The 26492-nt window shown below is 35.7% G+C and overlaps 1 protein-coding gene across 2 annotated transcripts; it reads right to left on the bottom strand.

The window, feature by feature from the left end:
* Positions 1 to 3372: 3372 nt before the first annotated feature.
* Positions 3373 to 14072, bottom strand: LOC139981494 (uncharacterized). 2 transcript variants are annotated; one of them, XM_071993908.1, is made up of 7 exons: positions 13784 to 14072; positions 10918 to 11042; positions 9514 to 9666; positions 8703 to 8822; positions 8045 to 8160; positions 7326 to 7462; positions 3373 to 6324 (listed from the first exon to the last, which is right to left on the bottom strand). In XM_071993908.1, the coding sequence occupies exons 2-7, from the start codon at positions 10970 to 10972 to the stop codon at positions 6183 to 6185; spliced, it is 723 nt and encodes a 240-aa protein (XP_071850009.1). In that variant the 5' UTR covers positions 10973 to 11042; positions 13784 to 14072; the 3' UTR covers positions 3373 to 6182. The 2 variants fall into 2 exon arrangements, with proteins under 2 accessions (XP_071850009.1, XP_071850008.1); XM_071993907.1 differs by lacking the exon at positions 13784 to 14072 and adding an exon at positions 11285 to 11673.
* Between the last annotated feature and the right edge of the window lie 12420 nt (positions 14073 to 26492).

Here is a 26492-nt window from a genome sequence, read left to right as displayed (position 1 = left end):
CTACACCTGATCTTCGGGATGTCTTCAACTCTTCGCAGTCTTCGGTCTATCTGTTCGTTGTACACGTCTCAGGATAAAACTAGTTTGATCTAGGAAGAATGTTATCCGATTCCTTGTTATTTGTTCTATTTGTTTTACCAGTCAATGGACTACATTCTGATGAACAATGAAGAGATGAAGAAAACCGCCATTACTGTAATACCAAGTAGTCCCCGTTATGTCCAACACGTAACACACTAATGGACTTTATCGATACTCATTGAAGAACCACATCTTCCTTTTGCGAAACAAGTTTATAACAATAGAGATAGATTAATGCCATTCAAGTGGTGCATTTGCTTTCATATTATTAAAATCTATACGACAAGATGTTTACGCTATGTGAGCAGTCCAGAATTCATAGAGAACGTTTTGCGTTTTAACCGGCCTCCGGTAACACGTATCAAGCATTAAATTTATGACTATACAACGACGAAAGACATTAAGCACATGGACATTAATATCCTCTTACTTGAGGTACGTATGTGAGTCTTATTTGAATCCATTATTATCATTTGCTGTAAAATCAACTTTGCTAGCATTTTTTTTCGGAATCTGGGAAATCAAACTCGATCTCTTCGAGGAAAATTAAGGTCCCTGAAAAAGCACCGTGTAATGAAATCCCCTCGGTAGGACCAGGGACGATTATATAAGAAAACCCCTTTAATTGGAATGAGAAAAATAAAATACTATAAATTAAATTCGTTGACAATAGTTACTTGTTAGTGGATAGATCCATTTATGTTTTTGTATTACGTTTGTTTGGTAAAAGTAACGCAAACCCGGTCACGATGTGGTTCCAAGCGGTACCATTATCTGGCAACAGCACTAAACGCCCATGGCGTGCACAAGGAGGGAGGGCGGGAATGCCCCCTCCTGCACAAGCTCCTTCCTTCGCATCTGGCTGTTTCCATCAAATTTCAGCCTCCTATATCTAATTCGCCGCTGCTACAGGCATCTGTAGATGCTTGTATACACTATAATTCTCTAATAATATCTTTACTTACGCGTCTGAGAAGAGTCTTAGTTAAGGTATCAGAAGCACACCCAACCATCATCAGGTGTCTATGTGATAGAGATGAACGAGATACCACACTAAAGAAAAGGTAAGAACATTTTTATTCCACCCTGCATGGAAATAGCAGCTTAAAAGTTCTTTGACAGACAAAGGTGATAGCTTGAACAAATCAAAATATTACAGACCGATTCTCATTTGCATTGATTTTTATAGACTTATTATTTATAGCACTACATATTTTCCATTATAAAGTTGAGCTTTCCAAAATAATGGTGGATCAAACATGTTGAATTTCTGAGCATGTACCTAATAAGTGCTTTCATTGTTTCAGTGTCAAGTGCGTAAAATCAGCTTGATCATGGAAAAAAGAATGAAAAATGCAAAGTTAAAAGAGAAGAAGAATAGCTAAAGGAATAGCCGTGTTTGCACCTTCGGCAACACTTTGTCTTCATGACCTGACAAAATGACACACTCATGACACAAATTTTAATACTGTTATCTCCCAAATATTTCGATTTCTTCCTTGAAATCTTAACGTTTTAAAAGTTCAACAAACTATTTTCATCTCAAAATAGCAACTTTTCTTGAAACCCCGGGATAGTAATATAATTAGGTGGTACTCAATAAAGTAGGAGGATGTATGAGGGTACAACGAAAGGTCAAAATAAACTGTTGCGAGATTTCGGTGTTTTCCTCAAACTTTCGACCATTTATAGAAAGTTTTAAGGAAAATTCCAACATTTTCACGGACTTTGGTAGGCCTACGACAAAACACAAAATGATAATTTGACGGTTAGCTAGCTGTCAATTTCCTCGTAGAAATAAAATCGGACATTGCTTTTACGTCGGTATACCAATGGTGCAGTCATACTTGTTACGTTGACCCGAATTTTCAATGATTACAGCAGCCTGGATAATTATTATACATGTTTAGACAAGGCAAACCAAAAAGTGACGGATAAATCCACACCTCAGCTCCCCTTCTCCGTTGGTCACGTTGAAGGTGAATTACCGGCACGTGATTATAGTGAGCTATATATAGAATTGGTCAATCTCGTGCAGAAAAGTGTGCTGCAAAGTCATTCCTATAAAACGGAAATGCTTCGAACGCTTGAGCTTTTGTGATGGATGTTATGTTTTTATGTAACGTTGAACCTTCGTGGTTCACAATCCACACGCTAATGGTTGTCTGAATAATTCATGCGTCACATTTTGGTTCATTCTCCTCCTTGTTATTAGACCATCTTCCTTGTCGAATTCAATTTTTGTTTCCTTTTCTATTTCTTCTTTTCGACTTCAACTTTTAAGCAGTTGACGTTCATCAGCTAAAGTGACTGGACTTTGTAGTCTAACCCACCGACTATTAGATCAGTTCCATCAGATGTAACACTAAACTCAATGGGATAAATAAGACATTTTATAGCCCTCACATGACATATTAACAATGCATATACAAATGTGTCAAGAACAGATGGTGCTCAATGTCATCCAACGATGCTCTCTGTTGTTTATATGTTATTAATAAGAACATGATGTTTTGGCTGGATGATTCAAATTGATATAAGAGTTGATTAACCTCAACCTTTAGATATACAATGAGGAAGTGACGTCATCATCAATGTTAGCCTTCAATTACCTATCCAGAGATTTAGCATAAGAGACGATCCTTTTATATCATCTTACAGTATCCTGAATCTTCCCAACGGACAGTCAAGATGAACATACCCAGTGACGTCATGCAACAGAATTGTCCGTTGCTTAAGATATCGACCCGGTTAAAATTGTCCGTAGTTAAAGCAGCCCTTTTAGTTAATAGTGATAGTTGTTGCCCATATTGCTTCCCCCTTATACCCACAAACCACCCCCCCCCTGCCCCACTCACTCCATCCCAATCCCCTAAAAAATAACTTTTGCTTTGAGACTGCTCATAACGATTGCAAATAAAGGAGAGAAATTGATGGTTGATGAATATTGCATCAACCTCCCAACACCCATATGTAATGTTCGGCCCCCTTGTGTAACCCATGCTGAACTTTACTACGCAATTCCATAGTATATTACTATCGTATGGAAATATGATGAGCTGGAGTTATGGGTGTGTATGGGGGGGGGGGGGATTAGAGAACGTCTGCCAACCTAACCTCTCCCAACTGTTATTCATAATTGTTTAGTATGTTATTGAGATGCTTTTTAGCAAATATCTTGAAGATGAATCGACCTCCTTTATAGATGATATATCTATAACCGCTTCGAAATGTACAGCCTGGTTAGTTAAGTAACAAAATTATGTCAATTATAAATCAAGATGTGAAAACTGACTTTCTGATCATAAAAGTTTGTTTATTTACAATTATATCGGCTTTGACAGAAAGTGAAATAATCTGGTAAAATTTATATCAGATTGTTCGATCACACGGGGTAATGTGAAAATTTCATTTTTTTTGCGTTGAGTTCTAAATATCCTGTCAAAAACACATTGATAGGTTACTGTAAAATAGGGTCTGATAACAATTTAATGCGTGACATCACTCAGTGAAACGTCGGGCAGATTGCAACGAGACGGTAATATTAACAAAGCTTTACCCATTAAAACAGTAAAAAAAAAAACATTACATTCGTTATACATATATAATGTGCGTGCGTATGCACGCGCAGTCGTGTAACAGTTTTGCTTTATTACATAAAGATGGCGACAAAAACTATCATTCCTTGAAACACAGATGGGGTACAGTAAGAGCAGGTCACTATAAGATATCGGGCACAGTTTAGACGTTGATCAGAATGCCAGGATACTAGTGATATTCTCAATACATTCTGCTGTAGAGACGAATAAATGAAGAATCAAACAGGAAGTTCAGAACAAATATTTTTAATACAGAAATCATGTAAAGTTCGGCTTCACTCTCAGTTCTTCTATTTATAATTTTACTATAGCTGTAGTCAATTGAAGCCAGTAAATAAATTATATTACTTAAGAGAATTATCGTAATCGTACTACAGGAGAGAGCGGCAAGTACTGTGATGAATGATATTTCGTTAGTCTCATGACGTTATAACCGAAACATTTAAATGCAAGGTAATCACATGTTGTGAGTATTTCCTTAAACACGTGATTTACCAACGTTGTGTATTGCATTGAATAGGCAAACACCCAAAATAAGACTAATATTATTTATAAATTTATATAAGCTAACCTAGTCTGCTTTTGAAACTTTCATTTAAACGGCGTTTTAATATAATCATCTTTACCACATTTTTCATGTCTCTAATTTGTGTGGTTTTGTCAAATTGCTAACATGATTCTTACCGAAACTCAAATCCGCCTATACCATGTATAAGTCAAATCAAAATTACACTCATACTTTTACTTTAGGGTACTTGATGTCTAATGTTTGATCGATTATTGTTTGCTTATTGCAAAATATCACTAACACGTATTGACCAATAACTACCGGTATGCATTTACATGATTCTAGGAAACAATGAACTCACATAAAGTATACCACTGAACTGATTATCTTTATAAAGACTTAAGCAAGTCGGATTTAAGGTATCTGTCATATTATAATAATATAATATTTGATTTTTATATAGCGCTTTATACCAGCGATAGGTCTCAAAGCGCTTTACAGGCGTTATATTACCCCTGGTCAATGATAACCTGTCCCAGAGAAAATCCCTCCAGTCGGCAGCAGTTATATACTGCGCCCAATGACAAGTTACCTCACAGGTACCCATTTAACCCCTGGATGGAGAGAGTGCAAGTGAGATAAAGCATCTTTCCCAAGGACACAACGTAATGAACTAGGCAGGAATCGAACCAGCAATCCTTGGATCACGAGTCCGACGCCTTAGCCAATTGGCCACCACGCTCTCAAATCTTTATCAAGACTTGAGCAAGTCGGATTTAAGGAATCTGTCATATTATCACATAAAACCAGAGTAACGACTATACTTTTAATTAAGTATTCACATTAAACTTCAACACAATTGCTTCATATAATTATAAGCTATTTGATCAAAATATTTCATACCTGTTTTTCAAAATCGTGACAAATTTCACATGATATACAACTCGAAAATGTAATACCAAACAGTTAAATACAATGCTATTGAGAATATAATATGTTAAAAACAAGACGTTAAAGTGTGAAACAGCGAAATGTGTCCTAAAAAAAATCCAAACATTTGCTCCTATACGGCGTCTACTCGGAAGCTGAGTTAATACTTAACACAATCTGATGAAAGCAAAGGCAAGTGTTAAATATCCATGGTATCAGCCTTTTAGAACTTTCGGCACATATATGGCATGCATGCCTGTGTAGAAATGTGTATCTAGATAAATCACCAAATAGAAGCAATTGGCACTACATAGATCTCAGCCCAAGTTGTGATCCAAAATCTTATATCTGATGTACATTTATTTTTGTAGTTGTATGAAACCTCGTCATAAAATCTATTCATATACCATTCACATTCGGTACTACACACAGGGAGGTGTTGCCTCAAACGTCAATATTCCGTTCTATACATCCATCCTAAGACACACTTTATTAAAAATTTAGTTACAAGTGATTATATTGAAATAAAGTCGTGACAGAGCATTCGTTTTTAGAAAATTTAACATTAACATTTTCAATCTATATAATGTTCAGAACATACTGATAAAGTAAGATCAGACTCATATTATAAAACCATAGAAAGTATCATTAATGATTACTATATCACATGAATTTACGAAATATATGCTGAGTTGCAGTAAATATGGTTTCCTGATAACAGTCTTGCCTCGTTGAAAGTCGTAGGGATTGTCGTCCACTTTGATAGCATAGATTATATAGTCCCCTGTCTTTGGTGTTTATATTGTAAACATGGGCTACAGAAGGGCAATTTGAGCACATATTTTCTGGTCACTTTTGAAACTTGTTGTCGAAAAATAAGTAAAGAAAATGATATAAACAAAAACAAACTCGCTATCTAATCATACATACTACCTTAATATGAATCAAACGATCACATTTTTCAATGTGTTGTGAGACACTAACTATTAAAAGATACGTATTGCAGGAGAGTTATAATGAATATTACAACCCTGTGTGTATAGAAGCTAAACATCATTGCTGGTCTAGCCACATCTTGCATCTAAGCACAATGTACAATATGCATTAGTACACTGTTTGTCTTCGAGCTTCCAATTGCTGGTTGGTATACATGTCACACAGTCCTGCGGTGCTGGATAATTATTAGGTTGGCCGTCATTCCACCAACTGTAGAAATACCAAAGAAAGCTATCACTTGAAGAATATTGTCTTTTTACAAAAAAAGATTAAATATGGAGATGAAGGTGGCTGCGTTAGATTACTATACAGCCGCAATTCATTTCTTCGCAGTTTCAAATGTTGATATCAATAAAACCTTACACGGGAAACTGGGAAATTGATGCAATTTTTGACGGATGCAAGAGAGACAGATTCCAAGCATTCCAATGAGATTTGCCTGCAATTCCTACGAAGCATTTCGATATATCGATAATTGAAGTTGTAACACTTGGTAGGTCACCATATGAGAACTACATCTATTGTCACAGTTGAATTTGGACTGGCAAAAGGTGTTGCCTTATTTAATTGTTTCGACATATTATACTAAATATGGATCAAATTTTACTTATCCAAGGAGTGTGGACAATCTGTTGACCATAATCTTATTACTACAGCGTGTTCACGATCTTATTCACAGGCCTCCCAATGTTCAACGTCGGCAAGTCAGGAAACATACACATTTTACTTTGTGGTTCTAAGACAGCGCCCATGCATAAATTTGCTTCAAATTCAATTTCCATGCAAAACGTTTCAACTTCAAATGTTGTTATTTTGAAAAAAGTAAGCCTGACATAAGGGGAAAAAAAGAAAAATTTCGCCAGAATGCCTAAAAAAAAAGTTGTAACTCTTCTTTCGTCAGCCGAAACAAAGTTTCTAACCTAGACAATCCTTGCAAGTTAGATTGAAAATTAAGCAATTTGAGTTATTTTTGTCAGCAATAGTTGTATCATGTAGCTACAACAACTGGTTGTAGCTCCATGATTGTATTAAAAACGTACACAACGAATGGTGCTTGCGTAATCGTATGCACCTGGTTGTTTTAATATCTTTGTAGTAAATACCTACGTAGGCTTGAGGCCGAAATATGTTAATACTGTACAATGGAGTTTAGGCTGATCGGCTATTGCTATGGAATGCAACATTGGACTGAGGTTAAGGCTTATACATACCTATCATTTTGTTGGAAATCGGGCCCGCCATTCCATTCGAATTCATTTAGGCCATTTTCACTTTTTCGAATAATATCAACCCATACTCCAATGCAGGAAGATAGTTCATGTGTGCTCATCAGATCATGGAATGTCGCCTGGTGGAAGAATAAAATTATGTTGAACTACAGGCACTGGATTGCGACAAACTAAAGACTCTAAAACCCTGGGACCTAATACTGTCGCATTTCTTTAGAAACTATTGCATAATATTTTGCTCATATACTACGCCATCTGTGAAATCAACTGGAGCGATGATGTTGTAGTTTTACACACATATGCGAACTTTACAGAGATTGAAAAACACTCCATTTACAACGTTTAAGCACACATAAATAAACCATATTGTAGTTTTATAGGCGTTCTACACATATGAGCACTTGACAGAAGCACACTTAGATAAATCATTTTGTAGTTTCTAGGTATTCTACACATATGATAACTTTACGGAAGATTGAGAAAATACTCCCATTTACAACGTGTAAACATATATACTTTTTTGAAACCAGCCATATCATAGTTCACAATTATTTTCGATACATTTAATTCTTCAATGGGTATACCACACACACACACACACACACACGCACACACACAAAAAGAGAATAGTAGGATATTTGTATACTGATATATGTATTTTTGCTTTTTATTGTATGGCGACATTCATCTTTGGTACTTACCTCTGCGGAGGTACTAGGCTGCAAATGCTCATAACCGAATATGTTTCCTCCAATTTCTCGGCAGGCGTTCTTTGCAATGGAATAGTTCTTTACCTCAGCAATGAAAACGTTGCAACCTTGAAGAAATTTGTATTCACATTTAACATTTAAAATCCACGTGACTTTCAGACTGGATATTAAGCATCTGCATAGTTCTTGCTTGTAGTTTTAAATGACTTAATTGAACCCCCTCCCCTTTTTTTTTTGCTTACATAGTCAAGATTTAAAAGCTATACCGTAATACAATTAGGTGAAATGTATTTTTATTGGGCAATAGATATTGATAGATATATACACAGATAGATAGATAGACAGACAGGCAGACAGACGGACGGAGGACGGACGGACGGACGGAGGACGGGCGGAGGACGGACGGACGGACGGATGAAAGGATGGATGGATGGACGGATGGACGGATGGACGGATGGACGGATGGACGGATGGACGGACGGACGGACGGATGGACGGATGGACGGATGGACGGACGGATGGATGGATGGATGGATGGTGGATGGATGGATGGTGGATGAATGGATGGATTGATGAATGAATATAAACTTAACTGAAGATTATGATGTCGCGGTAACTATGACGATAACGAGGAGTGTGAAAGGTTTACCAGCTAGACCGGTAGATGAGTCGACATCAGAGGGACTAACATATGTCGTGGATGTGTCTCTTGCTACCTCCGATGAATGACTAGAAGTTGTTATTCTATTGAATGGTGTTTCATCTCTTTCTGTGAAAACAATATAAGAATACGTTATCGTCATTGTACTGTTAAAAGTGACCATTGTTACTATGACTTGTAAATGATCTTATCAGGCTGAACAAAGAATATCATAATCAATTTGAACAACATTTAATTTTATAATTAGCATAATTTGTGCTTGAAAATGTATTTAAGGGAAATAACCTCAGCAGTCAAATAACGAAAGAGGATTTTCTTGAAAAAGAAACAATCTAGCAGAAACACTTTTCGATTTTGGATTACGTACACAAAATAATGACGATTGCAGCAAAAACACGGGCTTGATAAAAGTATATTGACCATATAAGTAACTGGAAAAATCCTTAAGGTAAAAACAATATATTTTATTCTAGTTGAAATGTATGATTAAAATTACTTTCGCCACGAGGATAAGCATGAAAGTATAAAGAGTAACATCGGTTGTGCTTTCTCTATCTAATCTCTATAAACAATACAGTCAAATCTAGAGAGAATAGGTCTACAAATTGTTTGAGATAGATTCTTAAAGGACAGTTCCTGTGGTTTTCCTGACTCAAATCGAGTCATTGGCTATTACTATTATTATCTTTGTATGGATAATTTTACAAACATTTACGAATAACGTGAAGTTTGGAACTCATTAGAGACATATGAGGACAAAAATCCAATGACTATATATATATATGATTTAAGAACGTACCAGTTGCTGTATCTTGGCCAACGGGAGATTTCGATTGTTCAAGTGAGACGCCTCCAAGACGATATGATGTGCAATTATGTGTCTCATCCTCTGGTGCAATAGCCCATCTGAAATGTCCATTAACTAATCGTTGATACCTGTAACAAACCTTAGCTGTGAAATATCAGGCAAAAAAAACAACAACAAAAAACATATATATATTAATGTATATAGATAGATAGATAGATAGGTAGATAGATAGATAGATAGATAGATAGATAGATAGATAGATAGATAGATAGATAGATAGATAGATAGATAGATAGATAGATAGATAGATAGATAGATAGATAGATAGATAGATAGATAGATAGATAGATAGATAGATAGATAGATAGATAGATAGATAGATAGATAGATAGATAGATAGATAGATAGATAGATAGATAGATAGATAGATAGATAGATAGATAGATAGATAGATAGATAGATAGATAGATAGATAGATAGATAGATAGATAGATAGATAGATAGATAGATAGATAGATAGATAGATAGATAGATAGATAGATAGATAGATAGATAGATAGATAGATAGATAGATAGATAGATAGATAGATAGATAGATAGATAGATAGATAGATAGATAGATAGATAGATAGATAGATAGATAGATAGATAGATAGATAGATAGATAGATAGATAGATAGATAGATAGATAGATAGATAGATAGATAGATAGATAGATAGATAGATAGATAGATAGATAGATAGATAGATAGATAGATAGATAGATAGATAGATAGATAGATAGATAGATAGATAGATAGATAGATAGATAGATAGATAGATAGATAGATAGATAGATAGATAGATAGATAGATAGATAGATAGATAGATAGATAGATAGATAGATAGATAGATAGATAGATAGATAGATAGATAGATAGATAGATAGATAGATAGATAGATAGATAGATAGATAGATAGATAGATAGATAGATAGATAGATAGATAGATAGATAGATAGATAGATAGATAGATAGATAGATAGATAGATAGATAGATAGATAGATAGATAGATAGATAGATAGATAGATAGATAGATAGATAGATAGATAGATAGATAGATAGATAGATAGATAGATAGATAGATAGATAGATAGATAGATAGATAGATAGATAGATAGATAGATAGATAGATAGATAGATAGATAGATAGATAGATAGATAGATAGATAGATATATATACATATATACATATATATATATATAATAGGCATTATATATAAATATAGGCATTATATATATATATAGGCATTATATATAGGCATTATATATAGGCATTATATATAGTAGTAGATGTATACATTCACTTTCTTTATATTAACATTTGCAGATACGGAAACTAAAAACACATCTTACCCTCTGCCATGATCACAACTGTAAAAAGGACGATCACGAGTTCGTCTCGATGCATTGTCTTTAAATTCTCAACACGTAATGTTTGGATGGCAAGTACACTACAAATTCTTCAATAGCTGAAGTAACTGTAAAAGGAAAGGGAGATAAAGAAGTGAAATATAATAGCCCTAGTCACCAGTTACTTTCAGCCCACTCCCCTCAGTCCATCTTCGAGAATTTTGTCCTTTCTCGTCGGGAATTGTAGGGACATCTTAGTGTCTGCTTGTTCTCTCTTCATGTTTCCTCTTTTCACCATCGGGCGTTTGAAGTTATAATGATTATACGTTACTGTGGTATATTTAAAATCTGAAATTCACACAAATCTTACCAATAAGAGTTTTACTTCCTCGACTTTAATGAAATATACTGTCGTCAGCTTCACAACCTAACTCTGTCTCTCGTTTACACCTCGCAAGTTACCACGATATCCTTCTTGATAATTTATCTAAGACACGTTAAGCAAGTCCTCACTGTTCTTTTTGTTAGCTTTAAACTTATGTTAGGTGATGTTCCGAAATGGTTAAGAGAGCCGAACTTCTTTGTCCACCTTAACTCCTAGTTCGTGACATACAATTACAGTAGAAATGGATGCCGACATCTCTCGTCTTTGGAATATTTTCTTTGAAGTTTAATCGATGTAATATTGCATGTAATAAGGCTTATATTATATTCGTGTGACAAGCATTTTTTTTGATGAATTCACATCGATTCCACAATCTTGCAAATATACCTCTTCCCTTTATGGAGAGTTCTAAATAATTGTAAAGACTATATTCATACAATGCTACCTGCTTGATCAGCACGTAAATATTGAAACTTGATTGGAACCTTTTGCGATATATACATTCAAGGTTGACTATACTCCTTGGACAATAACTTTTTATAAATTTAAAAAGATTTCAAAACTGATTCTTCGCTACGAAGAAAAGGGTTCTGTTCACAATAAAAGATATATAGATTGTAAGTACACCAAAAAAAAAAGAAGTGTGGAAAGAATCAGATATTGACTAGTTAATGTTTAAGATAGCGGAGTCAAAATGAAAATGATATTTATGTGTTATTAGCACGATAACTGAACTGATTTAAGCTGTACTTCAAAGAAAATGAATCCTTCCAGAATTTTAATAGAGAATGCACTTGTAACGTTACTCTTAATAGTTTCACATCAGTTCAGATTGGCGATATCATTATATATAGATATGTTTAGTAAGAAATTTTCAATCATACTCATTCACCAAATTCCGTTGAACAAAAACAAAACTTAGTTTATATTCTTGTAAAAGCAGCGGAAACCCGCACCATACCAGTTAGCTTTGGTCAATGTCTACGCAAAACTAAACTGGTACAATATGAAAACAGAGTAAGGTAGTCTTCCATTGTATATAGGTCTACTTGACTATCGCGTGGTGAGACTGTTTATATTGTAATTATTATTTTAATTTCGGAGCTGACTGTTTACATATTGTCATTTTGTACGAGATGCCATGTATTCTTTTACACGTATTACTATATTGTGAACAAGTAAAGAACTAATACTGTGAATATAGTTGTATATATGAAAACTCATATTCGACTATTTCATTCTTCTTGTGTGACGTTTTTAGAGGAATCATCACAGTATGGATGTGGTATATTATATTCATAAAATCACTGTAGCTATTACATAAACTGATATGATTAACACAGAACGACTGGAAACTATAACTGTAAAATTACCTGACCCCGTGTCACCTCGTGTATGCCACGAGAAGCAGTTCGGCATTTTGTTTCGCTCAAATAGATATATGATTATATTAAGTCCGACTCATATCGTCTTTTCTCAAGCGGAGATCTCAGTCGTAACATTCAACATTCCCAACGTCAACAGCAAATATGCCTATGCCTTTCGATATTATTGGTGAAATGTATTGATATTTATATAAATTCGAATCTCAACTTTAGAGTGTTTGCACAGAAAATAAGTAGTAAATTAATTAATTTATCGTGCCTTAAGTTCTAGCACGAGGCCGGACTGCATAAGGGCGCTAATTATCCATTGCAGGCAACGCAGATTCATTACATATCGCATGAAGCATTATTTATATACGCTGACCTGGTTGCTATACGACCACATGGTTTTAAATAACGGAAGAAACAGTCTAGTGTGCAAGAGTCGAGACTGTGAGTATTGCAATTCTCCCTGACCGTCGTGCGATCATGGCGTTATACGGCTGCGGTGTCCACGACACCGGGCGTCGAGGGTAGGGAGGAGGGTATGACCCCACAGTGTGTGGTAATGTCATAGCAATGATTTCCACACCACGATAAACACACCCATGGAGGTAAACTCCATGACACACCTAAGGCGGCAGCTGAGTCTGGATGCAATGGATTTTATAAGAAAATATGCATTTCCATTTTCTATTCGAATTATCTAGTCTGTTTTTTGTTGCATAGCAACAACACCATATCGCCTTGTATCTTCTTTCATAATCTTGTACTATCAGAGATTTTAATGAAAAATAATGAACGTTATTGAAGGAAAAATCAATACTCTCTGGTGGTTACATCATACCATATTCAGCCAAGCAGGACCAAACCTTAATAAAAGATAAATATGTTTAATGTTGAACGTATAAATGGGGAAAATAAGAAGAAGAAGTACCCAATCAAGGTAATGCCGAGTTTGGATGCAATATAGTTATACAAAAAAACATTGTTCATATTGACTTTTATGTAGGGAAATAGTTAGAACCAAGGTTAAATTTAAATGAGAAAGGTATACACTGGTTATTAGCTACATATGTTATCGTCAACATTATTACGTTGCAATAAGCTTCTTTCTTACCTGGAAAACAGCTCCCTGGTTCACATAACCACATACACTGAATCAACGGTTCTTTATCTGAGATGCACGCACTCCTGCGGATGAAAGGTGGAGCCCTAAATACAGCTAAGCTATATGAATGAACAACAAGTTTTGTAAAGATTAAGTTCAACACCATTTATCTTCAGAGGGTAAAAGGGGGGAGGCACACACTTTCTATTAAATTGCTGGGGTCGTGTGTACTGTGGACAGATTAGGAAATGTTAATTTTGTGCAATTTGCAATGTCACATAATACAACAAAGTTGCAAAGTGTGGACTACAGACGTTATACTATAATCACTCAACTGATACTGCGACGTTTTCAATATTATAAACCATTTGCATGGATACATGGGGGGAGAGGTGGGGCACGTACACTGTAAAGATATCCTCTTAGCAAGGGGTATATATCTATTGTTACTGTTGTCGTCGTTCTCCCTCACTCAAGCAAAACGTTTTCTGGCATAACCACAAACGTTAATAAGTCAAAACAGATTAAGCAACAACAATTATTTCCTGTTGTCACACGTTAGCGATTATCCCGGGAATGCAAACCGTGACAATACTATATATTTATTTTATATAAAGAAGCATCTCACGTATGGGAGGTAGTCATGTGATGAGTGCCATTCCGAGACTGTGAGTAGCATCCGGGTGTGGCCTATTCGGAAGTGACGGTATGATAATACAATAACAGACTTATCACCGACTACGGAAAGATGTGTTACCAGTTACTCCAATTGAAGTCAAGCTAACATTCGATGAGAATTAACCCTACTACTTAATAAAAAAGCAGGCAAATCAATGGAGTTGCAGATTTCAGCTCCTCCGCACAATTTAGGCCAATATGAACTCTGACCTACCGTGACCTTTGATTTCGATCCTGAACAACCGCATTTTAGTACCACTTTAAAAATTTCACATTATTCTCTTCGTATCTTGTGATTTAATAACTTTTCCCAACATACTGAAAAGCAGGTAATGGCTAAAACTGTTTTAGGGATATTTGACCTCTGACCTTTGACCTATGACGTCACCAATCACCCAGGCACGAGTTTGTATGGTCAGGCACCTACCCACCAACTATGTTCTATTTTAAATTCGTCTCATCTTTCTCTATATATCGTGAGGTTTCAGTAAAGCCTTTTATTCTACATGCTGACAAGCAGAAAACTTGGCTAAAATCCAATCTTCAGGTATCTTGACCTTTGACCTCTGACTTTTGACTCATGACGCCATCAACAACGCATGTACGAGTTTACATAATGAGGGACCTACCTACCAAGGTTCTACGTGATTGGACGAATGGTCTAGGAGTTTGCGAAACACATTTCCGCATAATTTAGGCCAATTTGGCTTCAATTGACCTTTGACCCCGACCATGAACACCTATCTGTCCTATCTTAAATTACTTCTCATAATTCTGTACATATCTTGAGGTTTCAAGCTTTTTTTACACGATGGCTAGAAGAAAATTACTGAAAACCAAAAGAGGATTAACTCTAAAATTATATTTGATAAATAATATTGATTGCATTTCAGAGTCATAGTGAGGTAACATGGGGCAAGCTCTCAGATGCTGCAGCGTTTGTAGATAGTTTGCGCTCTCTCGTAGCGAGTTTAAAGAAATTAACATCAGTCGAGAAGTCCGAGAAATGTGAAGTTCTTAGTGAATTACTCACAACAAAAGTATCAGGGTTGCACGTCTGAACAACATAAACTACTTGTTTAAGAAAAGTCACCCGAGAAAGAATCTGGGCACGAAAACCAATCAACAAACGACTGATCCGCTCTCAACCCAGTGCCCTTGCATTGAGACTGTGACTGTGTGATCATCGTCAGGTGTGTATCACGATTCCCTTAGAAGAACATAACATAGTATTCAAGGAAACGAACACTATTGCTATAAATGAAATCCCAGCCCAAACAATCAAACTTGTTCCTTCAAAGAGCGTTACCGGTATGACCCATTGAGCTGGAACATTCCAGCAATGGTTATTTTCATTGTTCACCAGGATTTGCAGAACTAATAGGATAAACAACCACAAGTCGGTGCCATTTTGCCCAGATTAAACTTTTATCAGACGAGTGTACAATAAACGGATCGACCAGTGCATTCTTAGAGAATTTGAAAACATGCCCAGCCAATCATTTACTGGAAAGATACACAGGAGTTTTGGATGTTAGTGATAAATAGTGCACGTGGCTTTGCAAATGGAGCTAATGTTAAACAAGTTCGATATTAAAACGTGGAAGTTATCAATATGAAATAACATAATTGAGAGGTTCCGTCACTAAACATACCATCAGGCATTATAGATTTGCCGCAGGAGGAACTGTGTGTCAATAGTTGAATTGCAGCACCAGTTATATGCTAATTGGTATTGATTGTAAAGTTCATTCCAACATGACACTCATGTGTGGTAAAGATATGAATCCGTTAGTAAAATTAATGATGCCATTTATATACTAAACGCTATTGGTACAGTCAGCTGTATTACATCGAACGAAACCTATACCTTTCTTTAGAAGGATGTGCATTTCGTACCGTCATTTACTCAGTGTATCTATGTATCTATGTATGTATATATGTATTTTAGATCCTCCTGTGAGCAGAAACTCGCGGAGAAGCCTCATTGGCTTATCAAAGCCGCAAGCTGACCGAAGTCAGTCTCTTAGATTCATATCTATGATTCGTATCAATTTACAACAAATCATTTTAAATTCTTATAGACTCTGTGGAATATTCATGACCCGTTTCCATAATTTAATTGGCTAAAATTAAACAGCATCTTTCAAATTGAAAGTATAGTCTACGGCTACGTAATCATGTTAATTAAGCTGCATTCAAAAAACCAACTTTTAGTTTTGGTAAAATGATGGCGCTAGCTTTAAACTGTATGCAATTTTATCTACTTTTACTATGGTCTTTGAAAGTATCCGTACATATAATAGTAGGCGAATGGTGCTTAGTCAGGCTACCTTTTCAGTTGGACGGTGGCTGCAAACATGTCGGTCGCGAAGATTGTTTCGACCTCTGGCCATAAGCAAGGATTCACAGACTTATGGAACTCCATTTTAACATTGATTCAATAATAACAGATCCCTCTTATTCATTTTCGGATATCTATCATTCATTTCCAGATATCAAACATTAAAACATATTAGAGATATCAGACATTGAATTCGAGATATCAATGATTTCGAATATGAGACATCCAAGATTAAAGTAGAGATATCGGGAATACAATAAGATATATCCAAAATTGAATTAGAGATATCAAGAATTCGAATTAGAGATATTCAAACTTCAATTCGAGATATTCAAGAATTCGAAATAGAGATATCCAAAATTGAATTAGAGATATCGGGATTACAATTAGAGATATCCAAAATTGAATTAGAGATATCAAGAATTCGAATGCGAGATATCCAAAATTCAGTTCCCGATATCTCTAACTCAATTTTGGATATCTCTATTTCAATTTCGGATATCTCTTATTCAAAATGAAAACGCGATTATCGTGGCTTTATAACCAGTAGGTACCGAATAGCACTAAGCCTGTTTAAACGTCAGAGGCTGACGTCAGAGGCGCAAACATTCCCAGAAGAAGCTCGCATAAACGGCAGAAATATAATTACAAAAAATAAACAATTTATGCGTTTATACTGTTTTTATTGTGGTATGTTTTAACCGACCTATTTGTAAAATGAAATTATCAGTATATAGAAAAGTAATGCAGCTATTCTTGTTGTGCGTGTGTCGTGTCTATATATGATGTAACATAAATTAAAATTCGCATTTCTATTCATTCCCAATTTTGTAGGCCTAGATAGTGTGTATAGTGTATATCTAGTCATATTTTGTGTAATGGAATTGTTAATGAACTGAAAGAAAAGTCTTACCATAGATATGACATTGCATCAATTTATCATTGTCAACATTTCACTTTGGTTTTATAAGGTTTTATAAATACTTTGAAGGTACTATGTATGTATGTATTGTATGTATGTATTTTAGATCCTCCTGCAAGCAGGAACTCGCGAAGAAGCCATCATTGGCTTGTAAAAGCCGCAAGCTGACCGAAGTCAGTCTCTTAGATTCACATTTAACGTCCATGACTATGAATTGTCAACAACTCTGTAACTGGACGACATACATTAATCTTGCAGTGACTCGAACTCGGGACCTTATGATTGAAAGGCACGGGCGTTAATCACTGAGCTAACACTGCTATAGTAGTGTGTTTTCCCCCTATGGTTGACGTTTGCATTGTAATTCATATATTAATAGAAATGTAGCAAAATAATATAATTTCAGGGTAATTTCATGCGATATTAATATGCATTGGTAGATTCAGTTGTCAATAGGCTGTTATAAAAGTCCACACTTAAACGTGAATTCAAACAATATCTTGTCGTCAACGAAGAAAGCACGAGAGTGCCATATCCGGATCTAGATGCATCAAACATCCATCGACAATCGCTCATCCATGGGCTAATCTGTTCAACGATGCTTTCTACTCAACATAGCTAGCCCAGATAGAATACTATTAAAAGTGATGAACATGTAAGATTCAAAACTTAATTTTTGAATATCTGATATATATGATAAATGTAATATATAGTGATGATATTGATAACGTATATAGCCAGGAAAGTAGCGTCGAGTTGAGCAGGAGCATTCAATGTGTATTTCCGTTGAGTATAAATAAGTAACTATATAGTAGATTCTACCAGTCTATACATACTAATTCAAAATTTAAATTCAAACTTTGCGGAGATCATATCATATCATATTTAAGAACACAATACTTTGAGGAAATGAAGAATTCACCAATATTAACCACTAAACCTGTTTTCTTCTTTACTTTCTGCGATCATGATATTAAGCATTAAATGAGTCTAAGACAGCGTTTATACATCCGGGTTATGTTTCTTATTAACCGTGACCTTCTATTCATGAATGTCAAGAATATACAGCAGATGATATTCAAAAATATTACTATTATGCATTGTACCGGCAAGCGAAATTATGTCAGCCTGTGAAGAAGTTATTCTTGCTTATATTGACTATGTATTTCAGGGGAAGTTTCAGGACCATTGATTTTCTGCCAATTTGTTGTATGCAAGTCACAGCGGATTCGAGGCTATAGCCCCACCTGACCATATCGAGGGAATCCACTGAACGGAATGAACCGTAAACTCAATTAAATGAAGTAAAAAAAATGACGTTATTATTACATGAAAAGGAGGCTGATCTATTTATTTTGGTGTTTTATGGACATAAAAAAGGGCTTGAAAAAATAACCGGTTTTTACAAGGCTGTTGCGGCCCAATGAGTCATTAAAGTAACAAACTTGCTCTTAGTAGGCCTACCTATAAGCATTTTGATTATCTACGATAACATCCAAGTTGTTTCGTACTTGTAATTTTTTTCTTTCTTTATTTCAAAAAGAAAAGTAATAAAACTAGCAAAATGAAACAATAACGTCGATTATAATGTCAACACTTTAAATACATTACTAGTAAAGTATGTACTCATTTGTGTAAACGAGAGCATGCCAATTTCAGTACGTTAATTTAAAACCCAATTATTTAATACCCAATAAAACATTAGTGATGTGACTGCTGCACTTCAAAAGAAATCACCCACTATATTGTGTCACGCTGCTAATAATTTAAAGTTAATTTTGGACATTTTTCTTTTATAATTCTTTATACTTTTGCTTTCGTATAAATATTTTCAACAAAAGGATGATTTCTTAGATGACTGCACTCTTGAGCTGTCACAAGGCCTTCAGGGCTTATTTACAGTACAAAATTATGTCAAAACTTCAGACACGTTTAAATCACTTTGCTATAGAACATATAGTCTTTTCACTAATTAATTTAAAAAAAACTTTCGTTGTAACAAAGTTGATTCCATATTAAGCATAACACCAAACGAATAAAAGAGTTTAAAAGAATTAAACAGTACCGGTATTGAAAACAGCTCTAACTAACAAGTGGAAATTGTAGATGATGTGGCGCGGGAAATATTGATTTTTACATGATAGCGATATTTAAGCAATTATTATAGCCTATATAAGTCTGCGTTTAGACGTTCACAGACATAAACACAATGAAATACAGTGGAAAATATCAAATGATAATATACGTTCCATATATGCCTACCACAACAGACAAGTTTCACACATTTTCATACAGATCTCCATCTGGTCTCTTAATCAGTTCCAAGTTTGACCAGCACTGATTGTATGTCCTTTTACCCTTAAGGCGATAAATCGTCTGCCCTATACTTTCAATTAGTTTGGAGAAAACGTGCCAATGGCGTTGGAATGGGATAGGCCAGGTGGGTTAGGCCTATATGACCCACCAACAGCTTGGTTAATTTATATATAAGAGGGTTTTATGCCCCACCAATAGCTTGGTTAATCATAAATAACTGGGTTATATGCTCCACCAATAACTTGGTTAATCATAAATAAGTGGGTTATATATGCCCCACCAATAACTTGCTTCATCATTAGATTCACATATAGACCTGGATAATTTTTGGAACAAATACTCATTTCGATAAATAGCAAAGTATAGGTTAGCACCATTCATCATAGCAAACTGTCTCATAGGGGATCACTCACTCCTATAAGCCCTCTCCCTGGCAAGATACAGATCGGTAGCGGGTCATCTGGCCCCTCTCCCAACCACCATCTTGTATCCACAATCTGGAACTTTTCTGGCGCCTTAGAGTACCACATTGAAGAAATAAATGTACTATACATATTAATACACATCATGTTTCATAATTACTATCGCATTGCCCTGGACACAAAATGAGATAATGTAAAAAATATAACTGTAAATTTGAAGACTAGGCTGAGTATCTTTAGGTCACTAATGTCATTTCACCTCCAGTATAGTTTGATATTTCTTTTCGTCTTATATATCACAGAGTAAGGCTAAACTCACGGTTATAATACTGCGTATATACATAACTGCAAATATACATGTATACAGTAAGAGAATACAGTTTATAACCAACAAGGTAACACCTGTTAAACCATTAACAAGAAGAATCGTTTTTCGGCCTTCTTTTTTCTTCTTCTGTTTTCCATGATCGTGAACTTCTCTCTATAGTCCAAGTTTTCTTTAAATCGAAGGCTCCATGCTTAACTGGCTGGGTAGTTTTTGTTTACAAACGATTAAGCAGCTCAGTTTTTCACTTGAATAAAACTGTTTTTGTCATACGTAGGAAACGGTATTCACTAGTTATTATACCCACTGAAAACCAAGGTACAGATAAAACATGTACTGTGCAGTCTCTATGAGGATGTAAAATACAAGTACTTGAAGCTAACGCCCACTTATCTTAATGTACCTCGTGCAACATTCATCACCAAAGCTGTATGTGATAACTGCATAAGTTTATTATCCAATTCACAAGTACATGTTCCACTCTTCCAGTAAATCACTAACCTTTTCATGGTATTAACATTCATATTTATAATCTATTGTAACGACCATGGAGGATTGGAACCATTCCAGATATGTGTTGTTCTTTTAACTTATTATTATTAAATTTCTGTTGTATTTCTTTTCTCCTTTTCTTTCTTTCCCTTAAATCCAAGTGCCAACCCATATTATATTCTACCTCCCTTAATTACCTTTGTTTTTGAAGAGGGGTAGGGATGAGGGCGGAGTTGACCACACAGACAGTTCCAATTGAAGTGTATCATCTGTCCGAGTAAATGTATTTCACTGTAGGTTCAAACTTGACATGTTTTATTTATATTTCTTCTTTAAACATCGTCATAAACCATTTCAGCGGAGTTGTTATCACCATCAAGTTCGAAATTATTTTCGTAAATCTCATCAGAAAACGTCTCCTTCGCAATATCGATGTCAACTGCCGCAGCTATAGACTTCTCGTTACCATGAATGGAACTTGTGTGGGTTATGTTGGTAAGGTTCATCGACTCATTAGTAACAGATCTACCTACGGTCCTTTTGTTTTCCCTTCGTTTACTCACCACGAAACACGACCAGCAGACAAGGTTTATTGCAATAATAGATGGTATAGTTATCAATAAGAGGACTTTAACTTCCGTCAAATTCATGATAGAGGAAGTTGACTGCATGTCGAGATCGGTGGTAGTATCACTCATACCAGATGTGACGTCAATCGCGCAAGACCACGAGAAGTTAGTGGCTAAATCCGTACGTGATTGGTTTGTTACGCACGTAAACGTTGCATTCTCGCAATCGGTTGCTCTCGTCGTAACCAGGTGGATACCTGCACTACGTTCGTCTCGTGTGACAACAGAGCAGTTCTCTTCGAGTGACTTTACGAAGACGTTAACCGTCACGGGAGGAAAGAAATAACCAAATACCGAGCACGTCATCGATAACTCCCCGTTTATGGTTGACGAGATGCCAGCGACCATATTGCACTCCGGAAACGGAAGAGGCGAATGGATATTCGACAGAACATACTTATGTTGTAAGATAAGGGTATTTTCGCTGTTAGTGGACTGTTCCATCAACGATATCTCATAAACACCGTAATCTCGAGGTGATACCGCACTGATGACGAAAGTAAAATTTACAGGGATATCTCCGTCAATAGTTGACACAAGAAAGGAATAGCGGCCCCTTGTGTAGTTCACTCCGCACGGAAATACTCCCTCAAATTGGAACCGGTTTTTCGAACGAACTCGCTCATTGGTGTGCGTCTGGAAAGACATTTTCACCGCACAGAATTTCATATCATTATCATGGAAGGCGATAGTTGGAAAGAATATCGTGGTGTCACTGTCTGGGTTCTGGTCAAAGCAGCTTGTAACGTGTTCCTTTTTCCAGTGTTCACATTGAGGCAACGTTCTACTTCCGGCTGCGAACGTGTCGATTCCGAAAATAACACAGAAAAGCAAAAAGTTGAAAATATCTTTAAAATGCATATTTAGTATAACTATGCAGAGCCGAACACTGATGAAACTTGATCTGTGAACAACAACGTTACCGGTTACTGCTATAACAGATGAATGTAAAAGCAAGTGATCTTTAAACTTGAGAAAATCCTTTCATTTTTCTTGTTCAAGCTATTTTTTATTGATTCAAACATTAACCTGGTTCGCCCCTCCTTTTTTATGTTATTTAATGTGAAGTACGTGTAGTCTTTATACATACATAAAACCGTCACATTCTTGAGTGCAAATTTAACCAATTTTTGCTTTCAGTGTACTTTTTTGTTACAAAACCGATTGTGTAAAGTGTTTTATTCACCTGACACATTTCAAAATGAAAGTCAGGTCTAAATATTTCAAGTATGTTTTGAGTAAATACTTTACTGACAACTGGCTGATTTAAAGAGATATTCCGGTGACTAGAGTTGATTGCTTATACTTTGCTAAACAGTGTCTACATCGTTAGGCCAAATCTTCCTCGTCATAACAATTTTTATGGTGAAGATATGTGTTTTCTTCTTAATATTTGGTGATATTTCGTGAATCACATCATCACGACAATAGACAAAAATGGAATTTAATGAATAGTTTGTGTCTATAATATTTATCCACATATGAATATAATAGAAATATAGTTATTACGTTGTCTACCACCGTGAACATCTCTTTAATATCCTGACTATTGCTAAACCATATGTCAGTGACCTCGTTAAGCCACCCATTTTAGTTACTTATTAACATTTATATTTTCATAATGTAAATTTACGATGGACTAACTACCCATACCTTATAAGGTTTAAAAGGTTTAAGATATTAACTCTAAAATTACGAGGAAATATATTGGTCTCTTTCAAACTTCACCATTGGCTTGCGCAAAGCAAAGGGGGGGGGGGCATGGCTTTCCAACTCCAATCGTCAGTCGGAGGGGTGAGAGGAATGGTGCGGTCAGCAGGAGACGAATTGGACTATGATGGGTGTTCCCACTCCTTGTCAACCTACCACAACGTATTTATTAGCAAAACCATCCTTTTGTATAGGGACTCTTACATACACCTAAGATTATGCTTTAAATATGTACCGATTGACCCCCCCCCCCCCCACATAGGACATGTATATATATATTAGATCCTCCTGCAAGCAGGAACTCGCGAAGAAGCCATCATTAGCTTATAAAAGCCGCAAGCTGACCGAAGTCAGTCTCTTACATTCATATTTAACGTCCATGATTATGAATTGTTAATTGTTAACAACTCTGTAACTGGACGACATTCATTAATCTGGGAGTGACTCGAACGGGGACCTTATGATTGAAAGGCACCGGCGTTAACCACTGAGCTAACACTCCACAAGTGAGTGTGCGTGGGCGCAAGTTTGAGTATGACTGAAGTCACTTCCGCGTTCACGAAGCAATTCAATGACACAGACCGTTATTAGGGATGTTTTATTTCTTCATGTCGAACCTTAAGAACCTCACATGCTGTAATTACGTTACCAAAGGATTGACGCATATAATTATTATTAATATACCACCGCTTACGGTTCATGGAGAGACTTCCCTGTTTCAAACCACTGGCTTTGTTGAAGAGCACATGACTGTGTTTATCATTAAGTTACCGATTTTGATGAGGTAAATTTCTTGTAAAGAGAGGGAGAACATTATCCCATGGCCCTTTTATGGTTCAGAGGCGATGTTCTCGCAAAAAGGAGCAAAATCATTTTTTAATCGTTACTTGATTTCTTTGGATTGTGTGTCAGAGCCCTGGTGTTCCAAGGGCAAACCTGCCAGAAACTGCACTTTTATTCAAATGCTTCTCATTCTTTCGTTATGAGTAAGAAACGGAATGTCAGAAAGGAAATTACTCTGAAATTGTTTTGGTATATGCATATCTTTGCATTGCATTTTATCTAATTTAGTGTGGTTCATATGCCCCCCCCCCCCCACCCTCCTCGTATGGCTCTTATGCTCCTTAGTATACCATATACGGCAGAATTTCCAGGGCGGTGAGAGGTATACAGTCTCGGCCTCTTTCCGATGGGAAAAAATAACATGTTGGTCCACAAAGCATGCTCTATTCTAGTGTTTGACATCCTTAGTCACGGATGAAAGTCCGAGATGTCAATATTGTTCAAACCCTGAAACCAAAACGTGGTTCAAAATGAAAGCTCACATGATAAATTTGTAGTTTCTAGTTTGACTAATAAATCAGAATTTTTTGTATATAACTCAGTCATTTGTATAAAATAATGTTGAATAAACCAGACTTGTTGGGCACATATATGTGACTGGGGCCAAGACTCCCATGCATTTAGTACGTTATGAACGTCCCTAACGCTTATGGTATACCCCTCAGTGTGGTAAATGTCATCTTTGGTCTATGTTCTAAATAGAACACTCTGAGTGCTTGCAATATATAATATATTATTGGTTGTCAAAGATATCCACCTTTAATGTCATAAATATCTGTAATGCTCTTCTAAGGATAAGTCGATGACGACGTTAGCCCCCTCAGTAAAAGTATAGTTGTTAACATTAAATATGCCAAAGTATACAATTCTTTATAAATATTGCAGAAAAGGAAACTCAATCAAAACATGTTCTTTCAACTTCATACACACAACAGGGCACCCTTTGATGACATTATAGACACCATGTTGTTCTTGACAAATGAATAAATCATTTAGATCATAATTATATACTTCACGAAAGTTTTGTGTTTTCCTTTTGAGTTGTTGTCTTTGGAATATTGATTGAATGGTCTATGTTAGACTAAGTGGACAAACCACTTTAATTGTTGGGTCTCAGACGTTTAAAGCGACATTTAACAAAATAAAATGTGCATAAACTACAATCTGGACTTACAGCAGTGTTCTTTAAAGATCTACAAGCGTTGCAAATTTATTTTGCGCTTAATGTTATCCTTTGATTCAGTCCGCACCCAAACAGGATTCAGTTAATTTCAAGAAATTCGAAGATTCGATCTAAAATGAGTGAATCAAGTTTTTCTCTACGAACAGATAAGAGAAAGTTTAAGATAGTAGGTAGGATTTTTCAAGAAGCACAATAATTTCCATTTCTCTACCAACGATGTATATATGACAGTATGTAATGCATCCGTCCACTGTATCTGAGTGGTGTTATGACCGTGTTTATCAAGTTCACGCCAAAAAAACAAACTTGTTAGTTGTGGACATGACGAAATGTTTTCATTTTCATGGAAGGAGAAGAAAACATACTTCCATCACGTATAATAATCGACTTATTTGCCAACACGTACACAATTTCGTAGAGTTATTTCATTTATTTATGTTTAAATTTATTTAGGTAGATATTCTGCAAGAGAAATGAAGGCCCGGACTGCACTTATACATTGCAGAGAGAAAAGATAAAAAAAATAGCTGCAACCGAATCTGACAATCTAAGAAAGTTTCCCTTAATCCTCTCTTTGTCCCTCTACAGTTTATCTCCTACCTGTTGGTTTCTTTCTTTCTTCTCTCATCTCTTGTCTACTAATCCCCTTAGATCTATCTCTTTGTGTTCACCATGCTCATTAACCTGTCTGTATTCTGTGTTTTTGTCGCTTCTGTTACTGTTACTTGTCATTCAGCATCTGAAGAAGATCTTGCTAGGATCGAAACGTCAGGCCAACTTACTTTTACACAATATAAGACAGTGAGATAACATGCAAAAAAAAGAAGGTTTTAAATGAAAAGTCTGTTCAAATG

Source organism: Apostichopus japonicus, chromosome 15, assembly GCF_037975245.1.
Source record: "Apostichopus japonicus isolate 1M-3 chromosome 15, ASM3797524v1, whole genome shotgun sequence".
Taxonomy (NCBI): domain Eukaryota; kingdom Metazoa; phylum Echinodermata; class Holothuroidea; order Aspidochirotida; family Stichopodidae; genus Apostichopus; species Apostichopus japonicus.
The sequence above is the reverse complement of the archived record's forward strand: the minus strand, read 5'-3'. Positions and strand labels throughout refer to the sequence as shown.